Here is an 18,088-nt window from a genome sequence, read left to right on the forward strand (position 1 = left end):
CATACTCAAAGACTGTACTTCAAGTATAGTAGAAGTTTTCTAAGCCTCCCGAAGTAATAGTTTAAGTACAACGTACTTAAAGTACTTCCCAACGCAGCGTCAAAGGGAGTGAGGAAGGATGCTGCGGTGCAGTACGCCAAATTAAAAACATGCCCGCTTCAGGCAGCGTAGTGATTTAGCAACTACGTGGGCTATTAACTGCCTGATAATGCTTTTTACTATGAGATAAATTCCCGAAACCTCAAGAAACTATGCTTTATGTGAAATACTGACGCGCCAAAAGCAACGCACGGGTTAGTGCCTTTGGTTAATTTTTGAAGCAGCAGCCTCGGGGCTATAGTGAGCGAGCAACGCACGTTAAAAGCCCGGTTCGGACAGTTGCGTTTGACTGCGTTTGACTGCGTTTGACTGCGTTGCGGCAGCGAGAAACCAGGACATCCCTGCTGCTTATATCGCGTGCCAAGGTGACTCCTTGAATTGGATTCCACGCTTCATACGAAGCACAGGTGTGCCGGTGACTCGCTTTCGGTTCTCGACGCAACGCAGTCAAACGCACTCAAACGAAAGTGTCTGAACCGGCCATAACATTTGTATAAGTGCGGTTATCGGCAGAATTATAGTACCTTTCGCGATACCAGTCCCGTGCGCAGTCTGGAGTTGTTTTTTTTTTTTTTTTTTAATGTGAAGAATGTATTTTGTGCTTGTAGCTTTTTAACTGTATTTGAATGCACGGAGTACAATCGAAGGGGAGCTGGAAATGTCCATCATCCTAAGGGGCGCTGCTGGAAAAGGGTGTATATGCATTGGGCGAATCGAGCTCCGGCGAAATATTGATGGTCACTAATTTACCTCAAAATTATTTTGACGCATTAATAAACATATCTAAACTAGTAACCCAAATTACAAGTAACAATATTTCGTTTCCCTCGAAGACGTTGCAGTTTTAAATGGTCTGAGGGACTCTATTAGCAACGTTGGAAACGTGACGCCAGATGTTAGATCTGACGTCACGGGCGAAGAACATAAAATACGCCATTTCAAGAAAAAAAACTAAACATTTCTTCGAAAATGAAAGTTAAAATGTCGTTTTCTTTTTATTATTGAAAAAACGTGCCCTTCGAGCGCTTAGGGGAAGCGGTCCCCCCCCCCCCCTTTTTTTTTTTTCTCTTTCCCTTAAATCAACCCGTGAATATGGGGCCACTGCTTGCCTGCGATGGGCTGCAAGAACTTTGATGGTACGAAACGAATGCTGGTTAAGCTCACACCAGCAACAGGAAAAGAAAACACGCACAAAATGATCCCGGTTGCAAGTCATACAACACATGAGACGTCACCCACTCGAGAGCGCGGGAGAATTTTAGCGTAGCTTTTGGCATCACCTTAATTTGCCGTTTTCTCCATTGCTATCTCGAATTTAGAGATAATATATAACATGCCTGAAAGAGTAACACCTGAATATAGCGAAAATGGCACATCTCCCGGTTTCCCGCTTTCAGCAGCCACATGCCAACGACCACGATACCAGTGTTTTGCGAAGTTGCTCTATAGACAATTGCAAGCATGGCGCCCCAAGAGAGCAAGCAAACACGTGCAGCTTGTGCGTGAACATAGCTTCGGCAAGCTTGGAATTGCACGGGCTTGTCTGCACCAGCAGACATGGCGGCGGCCAGTGGCTCTGCTTGCAATTCGTTCTACAGGGCCATGAAAATTAAAACAACTTGACTGGAAGCTTAGCACGCTCAGTCAGAGTGAGGATCTCTGGTGCACCCTTCCGCATCACTTCGCGCATTCACTGTTCCAATATGTATTCAGACAGATTCACGGCCCAATTACACAAACTCTTCAGGGTATGAGAATGTTCTTGTTATCTATCAGAACTATATAGACTAGAAACTGAAAGTATGCTAGATTTCTTTGTAACGTACCATCCATCAGTTACCATCAGTTATGATATTAGCGACTATGTCCCCATTTTAAGGCTGTTCGTTGTTGCAATTTAAAAGCTAAAGCAAAATCAAACTTTTTTTTTTACTTCTTTCTAAGCACTAGCAGAAAACAGTCTGCAGCATTTCAGAAGCAAAATTTCTGCCATTAACTGGACATGTGTGACCTTTCAATGTAATGTAGATGATGTCCATGACGTGTTTCGTGGTTTGTTCAAGAGGTGCTATGATGAATGTTTTCCATATAAAACAATATCTCGCTCGAAAAATCACGGAAATCTTGGGTCACTCTAGATCACATCAAAATGGTTAGAAAAAATATCCTTTAAAATGTGTATTTCTTCACCCAGATAAGTTAGTATACTTAGAAAAAAATCGAAATAAGTTGAATTTTGTGCTGGAAAAACAATGCAAAGCTTTTTCAGTAATGAGTGGAAACAGTCACCAGCTCTTACATGAAAATCTATAAATGAGGCTCTACAACGCGGAACACGAAGTTACAAAATAGGACAGCTTATAATCAATGATAAGAAGCTATACGGAGTATCATTGGTCGAATGTTCCAATTCCTGAATGGTAAACTTTGTTTCTAGTACATATGATAAAAATGATGTTAAAAATATCACACAAAGCCCAGGTTCATGCCTTTTTCTAAACCCCCAAAAATAACTTGTGGTCTATAATATATTCATGCGACTTAAAAACAGTAACAGCCGTGATTTTAAACATTTTCGAATGATGCCAATCAAATATGTCATCGACATAATTCAACCGCACCTCGCACACATCTTCAACCTCAGTTTTGCAAGCAATGAGTTTCCTGCAAAAAATGAAACTTGCCAAGGTTACCGTGATTCACAAGGGAAGATGAAAACCTAATGACCAATTATAGGCCAATATTCATCCTGACAATTTTTTTTTTCTTCTAAGGGACTAGAATGATAAAAACTCGTATGGAGAACTTTTTCCAAACTTATTCAATAATAACTGACTCTCAATTTGATTTTAGAAAAGCAAGATCAACAGAGTCACCGCTCTCACTCCGGAAATCAATTATTTTAAATAACATTGAAAACAATCGTTTGACTAGGCATTTTTGTTGGTTTCAGTAAGGTGTATATCGTCTAAATAATCAAATACTTCTTGAAAAATTAACTGTTATAGAATACGTGGCACAGCACAATCACTCTTATATTCGTATCTATCAAATTACCAGCATCTGTAAACATTGATGGGCATTCAACTTGTCTTAGACCTATAACCTCTGCCGTACCGTTCAATATTACCTGTACAAGATGCCGTTCAATATTACCTGTACACATAAAACTCACTATTTATCATGCACTTTTCCAGTCCCATGCAAATTTTCACCGTGTGCAATAAAACAACTTCAAATTTAAACAAAATAGTCTTACTTAAAAAAAAAAAATGCTGCCTAGTATTGCCGATGTACACTGCCTGTGTCACACACAGCCACTTTTCGAAAATTTAAGGATTACTACTATTACAAGTATGTGCGAGTATCGTCTTTTGTACACATTCCGTTTTGCAACAGCCGAATTCATTGAGTTTCTCTGGTGCACATCGAAGCTTAATGAAAAAGAAGTCCTGGTCAGTACACCCGCCACTCTAAAGTATGCTGTGTTACCCATTTCCACACGAACTGTGCTTTGCAATCACTGCATCACCATCTAGAGCATATATATATATATTTCCTGGCCAAAGCTGAGCTGTACATGTGTTTTATTTAAACTGAATTTCTGTTTATGGTGCGTTGCGTGTGGTTTTCCATTTTGTACTACATTCTGTTTAATTTCTTTTCACCTTGTTTTCTGTCGTGCTTTATTTTATTTTATTTATTATCTACGGCTACGTTAGTAGGCGGAAATTTATAATTATTGCACAACAAACGTTGTAAATGATTTTATTTCATTTTTTTTAATATGTCAACTAAATTGGTGTAGTTGCTTGGCATTAGGGCCCCTAACCAAGTCAAGTTACCTCATGGTAGCTTTTTGTCTGGAGGCCCGCCAGAGCATTTTTCTGGAAATAAACATTTCATTTCACCTCACATGCACGCGCTGTCCGGTGCTGTATTCTCGGACAGTCATTTCAGAAGTAGTGAAGAGTATGCGTCAGTGACATCCCGGCTTGTTTTTGAGTGGGGGGGGGGGGGGGGGGGGGGGCAAACCAGACCTCCCCCCCCCCCCTCCCCCGCGGCCGATTCCCTTGGCGCCGCCGGCCAGAGTGTTTGCCCTGCCCAGTGGCGGCTGTTTCGGGGGGGGGGGGGGGGGGGGGAGCAAAACACGTGCCTTGCGCCCCCCCCCCCCCCTCTTTGGTACGCCCATGGTACGCGTGCAGGGCTTCCCCAGGCTTTAAAATTAGGGGGGTGGTGCATGTAAATTTTTAGTGGGGGCCGGGGGGGGGGGGGGGCGGTTAAGGGGTGGGGCATTGAGAATAGAGGAGTCGTTGCGAATTAAGGGGGTGCCTTCAGAAACAAAGCGGGGGTGTACACCCCCCCCCCGGGGGTGTGTAGGGAAATCACTGTGCGCGCGCTCAAGATGCCCAAGCGCACGCGCGCCAGTAACATAGTCACAGAGAGTTGTTCAAGAGTATATAAGTGTGATAACTGTGGCTAAGCGCAACTACAGAAGAAAGGGCCGTGCAACGATATGGGGTCGGAATGTATCTCGCTTGGCACTAGCTTACTGGCACGATAGGACACAAGAATACTCGAAAGCAACGCCACGGACCAAGATGCGTCTTCGTTAGGTGAGATTCCAAGTATAAAAAGGACCTTCTCTTTTAATCTCTCCTTCGCAAAAAAAAAATAAATAAATAAATAATAATAATAAATAAATAAGAAATAAATAAATAAATGAATTTGGGGGTGTGGGTACGTTTATACAGCCTGAACATAGTTTGCCTCAACGGAAGACTTGTCTCTGAGCTGTAGATGAGCAATTCACCCAGTGCGGTACAAACATAGTACTTGCAAGCTTGGTATGTGCGGCGACGGTTAAGTATCTGTCCATCGTCAGTAGTCAACAAGGTCCTGCGTCATTGCGGTGTCGTGCTTGCTTTATTGTGTACTGTTGGTGCGCGGTGTGACCGCGCTGTTAGTCCCAGGACAAGCTGTTTCAGAACCCTTAGGGGTGTGAAAATATTTAGTGTGTATGCACCGTTCCAATGTTTACAAAACGCAGTGTGGGGAAGTACTTCAAATACATTGTACTTAAAAAAAAAAAAAAAACTGCTTCAAGTAGGTGTAGAAAACGTATACGTAACTTGAAGTGCATTTTCCGGGTATGTACCTCCACTTTACTTAATGTATTTTTACCGGTACTTTCAAAAGAAAAATGTACTACTCCCGACTTCAAAGTGCATTCTACAAATTTAATATCGGTGAAATAAAGCTCTTTCAAGAACCACGCGCTCGCGTCCTTGGCTTTCCCAGTACAATAGAAAACTTCCTGAGGTCGGGAATTCACCAACCTCTTATAAAAAAAAAAAAAAAAAAAAAAAAAAGGGTAATAGAGAACGGGAAAACGCACTATCGACTTTCGAGACGTCATCCAGCCATTTTTCTGAGGCGGACCCAAATAAGTGCTTTTAAGTTGACTGTGTTAAATATAAATAGTTCATCAGTGAGAGTACTACTACTCTGTGGCCCAGCCATTTCTTGGAGTGAAGTAATGGCGGCTATAAGACCGACAGTGCTTTTACGTTGACTGTGTTAAACAGTTCGTCAGCGAGAGTAAAGCTACTCTGTGGCCCCTTGACTTTATTCAAAATTTCCAGCCATTTCTTAAAATAACTTATGCACCCCCTGTACGCCTGGGGCGATGCATATCAGTATAAAAATAAACACCGCATTGATGCCCTGTAATGGGGCCTTCAAGGTATTGTGAAATAAATATATAAGTAGATTGGAAGGACGCCATGCAAGATTGCAATAAAAAAACACTTGCACTTTGAAAGTACATTGTATGTATAGTAGTTTACTTCAAGTACATTGCGTCCGGTGTACTTACAATACTTTACTAAAACATAACATCTAATTTACTTTGTACTTTACTTCACGTACTTTTTAGATGTACATCGCCCTACACTGACAAAATCACAGCCCAGCGTACAATCACCCCTGCCCAGCACGCGTATGCTCGTTGCTTCGAGCGAGCAAAAGCACGCGCCATCCGCATGGACGCTGAAAATAGCACCGGTCAATGCGTGCAAGCATGTGCAGAGCAGAGACATGGCGGCGGCCCCATGCCCTGCTTGCAATCGTCTATATATGATCTGATATCATTCAACGCTGGATGATATGAAGTCGATTTGTGGCACGACTTATTTCCTTCCTTCGCTCGCACGTGAAAAGGGCGTCTCTCCACTCGAGCCCTTTACTTTGGCGGTTCACGCTTCTCCTTGCATTTGTACCGTGACTGTGTGTTATCTGCATCGGGTATGCATGCTTGCACGCTAACGAGAAGAACGTTGAGACACCCAGAATGGTCTATAGACCCATTCAAATGAAGGACTTCTGGCTGCTAGCATTGTGCGTGTTAGTGGTTTTGGCACGCGCTGCGTTTGTATGCCAAAGCGGAGAGCTGCGCCATGCGGGGCGCAATTCTCGCACGCTGGGCAGCGACTTTAAATATATATATATATATATATATACTTTTTTTTTTAGGTCCATAGCGTTGGCTGACGTTCAAGGTGCTCGAGTTCAAGGGGCGCCAGTCTGATTGCTTTGCCGCTGTCTTCGAGTGTGTGCATCTGATGAAAAAGTTGTTCCTCTATTTTTCTTTCGAAGCTTTATTTGCTGACATAAACAGCTAATCTGTCATTCTGGGCACGACCTGTGTCAGCGGAATACAAATTCTGAATTGCGCAATGCGCGGGTATAAGAAACTCGAATTTTAATTATTTCCCCGAGGTCGCATCAACCGGCTTAAACACCACGACATAGACGTTGCAACGCGAAAAAACAACTTTCGCAAAACTTTCTCCAAGACAAGCACGTGGCAACGCGCGCGCTCCCCAACGTGTGCGCGGTTGCGGCGCAGCGACGTTTCCCTGCAAACCCAATGTCGATAACAAAACTAACAACGAGAGAAAATCGTCGCCGCTACTCACCTCACACAGATAACCAGTTTTCGAGTCGTGCTGAGCCGAGGTTTCCGACTGTTTGGGAGGACCGGGGGCATTCCACAGGTGGGTCGGTTTGCGGTGACAACATCCGTCCGGCAGGTCGACCTCTTCGCTCGTCTCTCCGCTGTCGTAGCTGGCTCGACTCGTGCGGCTGAAGACGACCACCCTCCGCCGCAGCTTGACCGATTGCCGGACAGTGTCCAGATCAACCTCACTTTCGTCGGACATGCAGTCGGTGCTGTCACTACAGTGACTGCTCCGCCAGCGGTGCATGTTCGTTCAAGTTCGCGGCCCGCCGCTCTTTTTGCTAGCGAATAATACTGGGAACGCGTCGAGACGAACAGACGATTTTTCCAATAGACTAGCTCTCTTGACTTGAAATCTGTCCAATTGCATTTTAAAATGAGTCAAGAGCGAATTAGTAAGCGCGGAGGTTAACCGTAAAGCTAGTGGCCGGTACCAGTTCGCGGCCAGCTGACTGAACCGACCGAAACTTTCTCGCTCCTGGCCTGTCCAATCAGGAAGCGAAAACAAATACTACAAGACGTCTCAATGATGATGATTGCAAACTTAACAGCAGCGCTCTTTGCGACAAGATTGAACTGCACTTGCGTGTTTTTCTTTTTCTTTTTTGTGCATAATTTTTGTTGTATCACCAGACTCCGGATGCGATTTAATTGTGATATGGTTTATTTATAATATTTTCCTGGTTCCGCGACTTTACCTGCCGTTTAGGGCCTAGAGGGAGCGCTGTTCACAGAAACGGTGGCGGATCTTTGTATGGTTTTCTTCTCGATGTTTCGCTAATAAGAATGTAGCATCTTTTAAATATTTCACGACCACGGTAACTGCGATCTTGGATCCTGCATTTCTGAGTCAAGCCTCGTCTAATAATTTTTTTCCGACTCCCTGCTAACCGCCATGAGGATTGCGCACTTGTTCGTCTGCTGTTCCTGACCGATTACGGGTAAGTGTCTGGGGTTTTGTCCTCTGTGCCAGACGATTTGGCACTGCTGAACATTTCCCGAAAGTTCTGCGGGAAATCAACACCGCTGTGGAATGTGCAAACTTCTCGCCTGACTCGGAATTACGATCACCCACATGTCGTACACCGCACAGCTCTCGGTGCTTGTTTTAGCACACGATAACGATGTTTCTCTTCAAATCAGCACGATAGGGCCTCACTCTCAAGGTCTGATGGAATCGATCTTACACACCGTAGCCTACGGTTGCTCTGTCGCCTTAAAACACTATAGATATTTATATTAGCTTACGATGTATGGAATCCGAAGTGCGTGCGAGACTAGAAATAAAGCAGCGCGGAGTAGGTAGACTGGCTTTGGGGGCACATTGCAAAACGCCAAACCAAGGAGTTCAAGGAGACATGGGATGGGTATCATTTGAGAGCAGGGAAGCGGTGAGCAAGATAGAATTTGAGGATAGGTTGAGGCAAATGGATGGGGAGCAATGGGCACGAAAGGTTTTCAGCTATTTATACATGAGGAGTGTAGACACAAAGTAAAGACAGCGCACTAGGAAATTAAGGGGAAAGTTTTTGGGCTATACACTCCGTGCGACGCGACTGGCGCGCCGCCGCGCGGCCGGTACCGAAGTTAGGCAGTGAGAACCCCAGAGAAAACGAAACCACGTCGCGTACGTTGGTACGTATTGAATTCGGAGTGGTGCGGTTGCGCTGGATTCACAGCATGAAGTGCTGCCTGTGCTGCGTCATTAAGTGCTTCAATAGTTATGCGTCGTATCTCGTGTAGACAAAGTTTCACAGTTTTTCACCTCGCCGATGTTTTGTAAGACGGCGACAACGATGGAGCCGTGCCGTACGACGCGAGAAATTTGGTCTCCCGATCATGCCTGCCACTGTGTCGGCACTGCTGACATATTCTACACTGCCGCTTTGCGCTCTGCGTTTGTTTTCGTACAAGTAACGCGTACATGTGTCAGCGCCGATAGGACGAACTGAAATGCCATCCCACACTCGCGGGTATGCAGTGCCAATTTCGTTAGAGGAATGCCCTCCAAAGAAGTTTCGTCCCCATCGTACGTGTCGATGATATTTCCGGACAAGTATGGCACGCAATCTGTACTTCATGAAGAAAGATTCGAACGGTAAAAAAAGTGACAAATATAAATCTAAAGAAAACAACAATGAAACTCGGCATCACTGGAGACTCGACGTTTGAGTATGAAAGTTTATGTGGTGTGCTTTCTTTCTTGATCAGTCTCCTTTTGGATGTGGAAACGCTGACACCCCGAGCTCTGCAGACAACAATTTCTTTTTTTCTCGGCTTTAGAGCCACCTATTGAAAAGTGGTTCAAACTGGAAGCACCGTCCTCTGTTTCCTTCCTACCTGTAAAGTGTGCACCTCCCAGGATGAGCGGTATTATCTGACAGCCTTTGACGGTCAAAGCAAGTTACCATCTAGTTATGCCGCCCAAACTAAATTTCCACCTGGTTTCGCTATGCCAACTCTTTTTGTTATAATAAGTTTTGTGCCAAGTGACGGTCATGTCAAAGTACCTGTGTGCCGAAAATCAGCATCTCGCACAACCAGATTACTACACAACAGCTGACCGCAAAAGCCCTTGGCGGCCAAACCGTGTGTTGGCCAACAACTTTGTTTTCTCGGCTTTGGAACCACCTTTCGTAAAGTTGTTTCAATTGGAAGTACAATCCACTAGTCCCTTCCTACCTCTAAAGTGTCCACCTCCCTCGACCAGTGATATTCTCCTGACAGCCTTTTCATGGTCAAAACCGGTTCCCATTGAGTTACGCCACCCAAACCAAATTTTCACCTGGTTTCCCTATTCCACCTTTTCCCTATGCCCTATGCCACCTTTTTCCCTATGCCACCTTTTTTTTTGTATAATAAGTGCTGTGCCATGTTACTGTCAAGTCGAAGCACCTGTGTGCCCAAATCTGCACTTTTCACAGCCCGCTATAACACAGCATTTTGGGTCCAATATTTGATATCCCGTACATCTTTATATCTTTATTCGTTAGGAACATAACTTTCACACCTGCTGTCTTAATGAAACTTGGCACACTTCGTGCACAAACTTAGTGAACATCTCGCTCGCCTCCAAATATCATCGTTCCAGCAGTCCTAGGCTTACAGCGACGAGCGAAATAAATTTCCCACTCAGAGCAATTATGGTGGCGGCCGTCTTGTTCTTCGGAAAATTGCTCCAACTCCTTTTTCGGCCGCAACTAGAGAAATTACCCCTAATAACAACTCAAACTCAATATATAAAAAGTGGAGAACAGCTAAATGTCCTTCTGCCCCAGCACTCATGCAATGTCACCATCAACTTATCGGCTCAAAAAGCAAAAGTTTCGTCTGTGCACGCTTCCGCCGCCACAGCTTGCCATGCAAAAAGGCGTCGCAGGCTGCTGAACGTGCCTCACAGTCGAACGCCAGCTCCTCTGCTAGCGGCGCTGCGCGCCTTTTTCAAAGCGCCCCCTATAGTTCCCGCACGGAGTGTATAGCGAAGATACGGAAGAGCAAGTCTCAGTTAAGAAGAAAGTTAAGGCCACAGAAAGAGATCGGTGGCTAGAGGGAATGCAGACAAAGACGGCTCTGGAAAGCTATAGATTAAACAAAAGAGTTATTGCCAAAGAAAGCATTTATGACAATTCTAGGGGAAGCTCATTGCTGTTTGAGGCAAGGACGGGTGTTCTGCGAACCAGAACATACAGAGTGAAGTACCAGGAAATTGATACAGTGTGCACTGCTTGTGGAGAGGAGGACGAGACGGCTGAGCACTTGATACTCTACTGTAAAGGGCTTGACCCTATGCCTACCGAAGACAACATAGATTTAATAAAGTCATTGGGTTTTAGAGACAGCGAAGGGAGAGTGGATTTCAAGACTGTAGAGCTTACCAAGCAAAGCTTAAGTGAATGGTGGCAGAAATCGAGAGAAAACTAGTTATTTTCTTATTCACTGATGGCAAGGGGGTTTCATAGCCTCACTTTCTTTGCACTGCGGAGTGAATATAGATTTCACATATAAATATTCTAAGCTTAAATGGTAAAACAAAATGGCTAGGTGGCGTAAGCTACCGCCCAATCCAAAGGGCTCAGCCGTATTCATCGATCCATCCATCCATGGATATCAAAGTGTGTGCAGTACATTTGGTTAGTGGTCTGTTACCTTACTTTCAGCCTGTCTTTCGCTCTCCCCCCTTTAACCGCCGACCCAACAAACTTTATTCGGGTCTGGCATTTTACTTGTTGTTGTTGTTTTCACCTCGTAAAACAGAAACGACGTCCGACTTGAGTCCCAACCTGTAGAACAAAACACTTTGTCATAGATCGTCCTTCCAAAACCTAAAGCTTAATTATCTCCGGGTGGGTGTTTTTCAATAAATAATTCCCAATTAGTTTCCCGCCCATTTTTCCACTCCCTATATCGTCAGCATTTGTTCAACAGTATATCTAAGATGTAAATGTGCAAAATTAATTACATAGGTCTTGATGTGTAGCATTTAAGTATTATATATATATATATTAACTACTGACTTCACGAAGTTATATAACATTGGCCTGCATTGTCTTTTTTCTTCCAAGTTTCTTACCATGTTTCCAAACATGCTTAAAAAATAAAAAGGAAATTAAGTGGATTTTTAAGTTTGGTTACAGTTTTCTTTGTAGGCAAAAATTAAGTAGAATGGTTATTCTGACAAACCAGTGATTTGATGTCGTGAATTCACAGGAGTTTAGGTGGGCTTCACATCGATACTAACATGTGTCGTGCTATAGCCAACCCGTGGTATACTTCGTTTCGCCTTAAAGGAACACTGACACTCCCCCCCAAAAAATCTATTTATTCTTTTGCCAAGCAATCTGTTATGGTGTAAGAAGACTACCCAATCAATATTTTGCTACAGCATCACATATACTTTTAATAAAGTAAAAAAAACGCTACTGCTTGAAACCTAAACCGAAACTGGACTGGTGAGGAAGAAGAAATATAGAGGAGGAGAAGGTTACCAAAAGTCACGTGGCTGTGCAACCTTTTCTTTTTTTCAGTCAACGTATGCAGCTTTTTAGAGGCCACAAAAAATGGGTATCGTAATTTTGTCTAATTTTAGTATTGAATATGTGCCTTTGATGACCCACGATTTCAATTATCTTTGGTGGTTGTGTCTAAGCCATAGAAGATGCCACGTGACCACGGAGAAGAGAGTGAGTGCGACTCAAACCGGCCAGCTCTCGATCGGAGGTTTTCGGGTTAAAAGAAAATGAATTTCAAGCCACAAATGGCGTTTTGGGTAGTTGGGCTCTCATACCATAAAATCCCGAGAGATAGCCCACCTAACATAAAGAGCAAATCGGTTGACAATATGGAGTATGCTAACTTTCAATGTACAATGAAGAGAAGTTTAAAAGAAGTGCTTTTTTTAGGTTGTGTCCCTTCCAAGATTGTTATGTGGCAAGGGGCAAGGAAGCAAATATGACTGTACTTCCCAGCCAGCAATGTTCGCTTTTATCCCGCTATAGTGAGCAAGCTGCATTTTCACCGATGCCATCATTGATCCCAACACCACTATTACTAAGAGTGGGATATCTTTTGGGGGTTTTACGGTATATCATGTACAAATAAAAACCTTGGCGAGCATAAATGTCCTTTGAGTGTCCCTTTAAAGAAAGGGTCATTGAAAGGAAACATACCAGTCTGATCTTCATTTCCTTTTATTTATTATGCCACATGACATTTACTCCGAAATATTATGGTAAAATATTGCGTCTGCATTTTATAAACCGTGATTAATATAATGTTTTTTGGACTGTGAAATGACCATGCAGCAGCCTTGGGCAGCATGAGCAACAGAACACCACCTAAGTAAAAGGGTTGAACAGATACTCAACTTTATTTCCTTTTCAAATAATAAATTGAGGGTGATAAAAACATTGCGTTATTTATCGGCATTTGTGTATTAGTTATATGCTAATACATCGTGATTGCAATACAGTTTCGGTTTCAAACACATTCGGGTTACTGTCGTTTGGTAACCATCATATCGATGCTGCTCGTCTCGCCGCAACTTGCGTTCATGTGGAACGCAGTTGTTGAATCTGATTGTAGATTAGAATTACTTAGAATTATAATAAAACATAAAGTAAAGCAATACAAAATTATAATTCCAAAAGGACTAAAACCCACAACTTCACAAAATTATTAGTAAGAAGGAATGTGTGTGGTGTAACCTCTCGGCTATCAGCACATCTGCTTCGGGCCGTTTATTTTCGCGGGTGCAGTCTTAGGACATAGTTTTCCCAAGACCGGCTTTATGACTAAGAATTTTCATCTTCATCAACAGTAACTTGACACGCCAGTCCTCAGGTATGCAAAAGCGATTCATTTCACTTATATTTCCAGCCTTACAGTCCTTGTTCTGTGAGCAGACCAGTGAATTTCTGCTTAAAGTGAGAACGTATTTGCCATTTGGTATTTGACGATCGTATCGGAATGCTGCTCAACTGGTCGAAGTTGCGAACAATTTCCTCAACTTCTCCTCTGTAGCACAAAAAACAATTGTGTTGGCGGGGCAGTAAGCAGGAGTGGTTTTGCCGCCCACCAGTCTGGCTAACTGCCCACCTCCACTATGCTCAGCCCACCTCTATATTTTGTCTCTGTTGGACAAGATGATGCTTATTTTGAAAATGCACGATGCCCCAGATTGTCAAGTTTTGCAGATTTGTGTGGCGCTACTCAACTGAACTGCATAATTCCTGTAAACAAAATCCCCCCCCCCCCCCCCCCCCCCCACCACCCCTTCAACCTAACACCCTGTAGATTGTTAGGTGTCCATACCTCAAAATGTCTGGGGAGAACACTTGTGTCGGCATACGTCTCGAAGCCTAAAAGCCGACCATGGTGATGTAATATGCGACGGTAGACCACAATGAGGTTAACTATTTCACAATTATCTGAGCATATCGGATGTGAGATGTCATCCATTGACTTGCATGCGTGATGTCATTATGGAGTTGTTGTGGGAGCGATATCTGCTGACACTCTGGCTTTGTCCAGAGTGTCAGCAGATTTGGTCTACGTCCATCTTGGTCTGGTCTACGTCACCATCTTGCACAGACTACAAATATATTATATTGGTTACCTACAGTGACGTATCTGTAGAACTGACCGGGCAGCTCCCTGGGAAACCAGAATTATCTCTTTTACTCTAGTAAATGGATCTGGATGATCAAATGAATGAATGTGGCCTGGAGAATAACGGACACATGTTCCAAATAAACATAGAGCTCGGAATTTTAGAAAAACGTTTCACGACCTCCTTATTTCTTTGACTAATGTCGCCAAAAAGGTGTATGGTGATGATTACATATTTGATAGTGATTGCCTAAATGCAAAATTGCACAGTACGGGGTAGGCGTTGCCATTGTTATGTTTTTGGCGAATTATAGACATTATATTTGCACCATGTATTGCTTGGCTGGGCCATATATAGTTTTCAGATTAGATGCTCCGCTCACGTGATGCTCAGTTCGCTTAGCGGTTGCTCTTGCAGAAGTGCCACTGAGAGCACTGGCTCTTTCGATTCAGACTTCTGAAACTTTTCAGAATGAAATTCAGAGGATGAGAGCTCATCATCCAACGAAGAATCTCAGTAAAGTAACTCCGGTTAGGGAATCTGAAGCCGCCAGAATGTCACGGAAGCGGACGCGCCAAAATGAAACCGAATGGAAGAAAGGTGACAACTCTTCGCCTTCAAGTATCTTCATTTTATCCTTCTAAAATTAAAAAGCTTGCAAGCACTGTATGTGCTCCCACTAGATAATGAATGAGAAAAAAACCTACATATTCACCCCTTCGTTATACCACTAGATAATCAATGAGAAAAAAACCTGCACATTGACCCATTCTTTGTAACGTTCCTTTGGAAACAAAACCCAACCACTGAAAAACATATTTTAGAAAAAATAACTTAACCGTTAAAGGGTTAAAGGGGTACTCCGCTGATTTTTGAGCTACCTCAACTAACTATATTTTCTGACTCCCCGGCCTTTACCCTTTCTGGTAAGCTATTTAGTATCGCAAAATTCATAATAGTTATTGTGAAATCGGCAAATGAAAATGATGCAAAAACCAACATTCAAATATACCCGCACTTTTCAGGGCCGTGACGTCAGTGGAAGGTTAAGCTTGCCAGTCGGGCGAGCAGTCTGAAAAACAGAATATGCCAATCGTTTGTTCCGTGCTGGAGCGCGGGGACTGGAGCGAGCTTCCAAAGCATTCATTTGACACCATGAAACTGCTTCGAATCAGTTGGGAACAAATTCTACAGTCCAAAGAGTGAACCCCAACACTTCCACTGACGTCACTTTTTCATTGTTGCCAGTAGAGACTTTCCGTCAATAACTTTGTGAAAAAAAAAATATTTTGACCTAATATTTGGGATACTATTTTGGCGATGTTGTTTGGTGAGTTTAGCAAAATTTCAAGCAAATCTGGGACCATGAAGAAATCGGCGGAGTACCCCTTTAAAGGGGCGGTGCAACGATATTCAATTGTAATGTTTTTGACTTTACACGAGCTTACTCACACTAGTGGGACTCAAGGATACTCCCATGCAACGCTACTGACCGAGAAACTCCTTTGTTGCGCTGTAATTTCAAGGACAAAACCGAGTGTTTTCATTCAATCTCTCCTTCGCAAAACCTGATGACGTAGCTGGGTGGTAGCACTACCGCCCAGTGACGATATTTGAATGCGGCTCATAGATTGGACCCGAGCATGGCGTGGACACTCGATTAGGGCTCGTGATAATCGACAGCTCGAGAAGAATTTGGGTAGTGTCCGGTGTCCAATCGCTGCAATGACGACAACAGCCAAACCATAACAATGTCTGGGACTCAGCGCGTATACTGTGCCTTGTCAAACCCAGCGCATGCCTATGATCAACATTGGTGGCATATAATCGGCTCCAGATCACGTGGCCGCTTGTTCTGGCTGCGAGTTGAGGGGGTGAACCCGGCTCGTTTTTCTTCATTTTTTTCTGCGACTTCGATTGCGTGTGGTGAAAAACGAACGGGTATTTCACAGGTCATCAACTTCAGGGATCCGTTCTAAGCGGTATTTGTGCAAAATACAAAAATCGTTGGATCGCCCCTTTAAGTCAGTGCGCAGTCAAGGGTTAGAAAACACACTAACAGAGGCTTACCGACTAACGTTTTAAGGTCACGGCACATTAACTGTCCAGGATTTGTTTAGTGGGTGATAATGTTTGTGCAGAGAGACTGCAAGCTCAATTATGTTGCGCTTTGGGCACAGCCTGACTAGACCGTCGACTCGTAGCATCTGCTGTCCTTTGATTTACGGTGAAATTAAATATAGCACTACTTCTGAATGCCTTTTTAACTGGGACCACTGACTATAGTCGGTGACAGATCAAGAACGAAGTGGAAGCTCCTCCCACCCCTTTCCCCTTTAGTGGAGCGAACGGTGGAGAGGAGGTCGCCTCCTCTCCAGCGTTCTCACTACTAAAGTGGAAAGAGGTGGGATGAGCTTCCACTTCGTTCTTGACCTGTCACCGACTATAGGCGTTTGACAATTCACCGGGAAGCTCTTTACCGTTTGGGGAGAGAACGGGAGTTTCAAGGACGAGGACTTATAGGGCTAAATTTCAGGAAACAGACACACTGTGCTGCATGCCATAGTAAGAGCAAGACACTAGAATACTTAGTTTTAATGTGCATGGGGCTTCACCCTGCCCTCCCCGAAGAGGTAGGAGATTTGGCGAAGGCCCTGGACTTTGCTGGCAACGATGGAAGGACAGAGGACAAGAAAATTAGTCACAAGGAGGCGATTAGAAGATTGGTGGGAATTATTTAGGGAAAATTGAATGATGCACAACTGACTAGCACAGCCGGGGACAGGCAGAACAGAGAAAAATTGGGACTCCCTTTTAAGTGGTTACAGCCCAAAGATTCAACCCTGTCCCTCAGTGGGTTCGGTGTAGGTGTAACGCCAACAAGCTTTGACCAGAGAAAAATTGGCGACCCCTTTGGAAGAGGTGGGGGGTGATGTTTTTAGTTTTTTTGCCCGACCCCCATAGGTCATCCTGGTGATACCCCACACTACCTGGTGATAGTTAAAGGTAGAAAATTGGCTTAGAAGGGCGGGAGGAATCAAATGTTTGTCTTTTTTAGACTTGGGCCAGGTGGCGCAAGCTACCGCCCGTTACGAGGGGTATATATAGCCTGTAACATCCATCCATCTATGGATCCATCCGAAGAAACCTAGCCTGCTGTTGGCCACAGCTTAAAGGGGCCCTGCAATGACTTTTTTACTAATTCTTAATATGCACCCAACCTGAGCGCAATGAACGTAGTAACTTAGTGAAACTTTCCTTTTCTCGAAATTCTCTTTATTTTAAAAGTTATAGGCAAATTAAAATTACAAAAACAAGCAAAAAATAACCTCCCTCGTGACGTCCTTGGTTGCTTGGGAGTGGCCGTGAACTAGAGAAGTAGTGAGCTCATCGAGCGCCCACGGCTGCCGCACTCCAAGTCGACGGCGCGAGAGGGCGCCATTGAAGCGTGTTCTGGATAGGCTGTATGCAGCAGGCGGCCAGAGCGGCTCTAATTGCATTTGCTGCGCGATTAAATACTAATTCGGCATGACACTTCATTGGCCACAAACGACAGCAAACACGCGGTAAAGATCAGTTCAGAACGGGAGCCACTTCGTGCTGCCATACCGCTAAAGGGCTAAATCGCCAGCCAAGCCCGCGCCAAGAGCCTTGGGAACGCTCGGAACCAGTTGAATCCTCGAGCCGGTATACGACCGCAGCGCCACCGCGTACATCCGGGACCTTTCCGTGTCGGCGCCTGATCCCACTATTCCTTTCTAGTATGCGCCGCTTTTTCCACCGCTTGGTGGCGGGTATATAGACGGGTCATTTCTTGTTTCCGTAAATTATGAACTACATTCGTTTCTTTTTTGATCAAA

General features: G+C 44.1%; 2 protein-coding genes across 3 annotated transcripts in view; one reads left to right on the top strand and one right to left on the bottom strand.

Moving 5' to 3' along the window:
- LOC8042521 (tensin-4) overlaps window positions 1–7,645 on the bottom strand; it is a 275,086-nt gene extending 267,441 nt beyond the window's left edge. Inside the window, exon 1 of the mRNA XM_029985615.4 lies at window positions 7,080–7,645. Coding sequence (XP_029841475.3) covers window positions 7,080–7,367 — 288 coding nt within the window. The 5' untranslated portion in view covers window positions 7,368–7,645. The remainder of the gene's footprint in view (window positions 1–7,079) is intronic.
- Window positions 7,646–7,823: 178 nt separating this feature from the next.
- Window positions 7,824–18,088, top strand: part of LOC8042151 (phosphatidylinositol 4,5-bisphosphate 3-kinase catalytic subunit alpha isoform) — a 70,958-nt gene continuing 60,693 nt past the window's right edge. Inside the window, exons 1-2 of one of the 2 annotated variants that reach the window (XM_042290893.1) lie at window positions 7,847–8,061; window positions 14,699–14,828. The gene's annotated coding sequence lies outside the window, so the exon portion shown is untranslated. Of the gene's footprint in view, window positions 8,062–14,698; window positions 14,829–18,088 lie in introns of both variants that reach the window. The other variant, XM_029985614.4, reaches the window with a different exon arrangement.

The sequence above is a fragment of the Ixodes scapularis genome, unplaced genomic scaffold (assembly GCF_016920785.2).
Source record: "Ixodes scapularis isolate PalLabHiFi unplaced genomic scaffold, ASM1692078v2 PGA_scaffold1__304_contigs__length_218370807, whole genome shotgun sequence".
NCBI lineage: Eukaryota > Metazoa > Arthropoda > Arachnida > Ixodida > Ixodidae > Ixodes > Ixodes scapularis.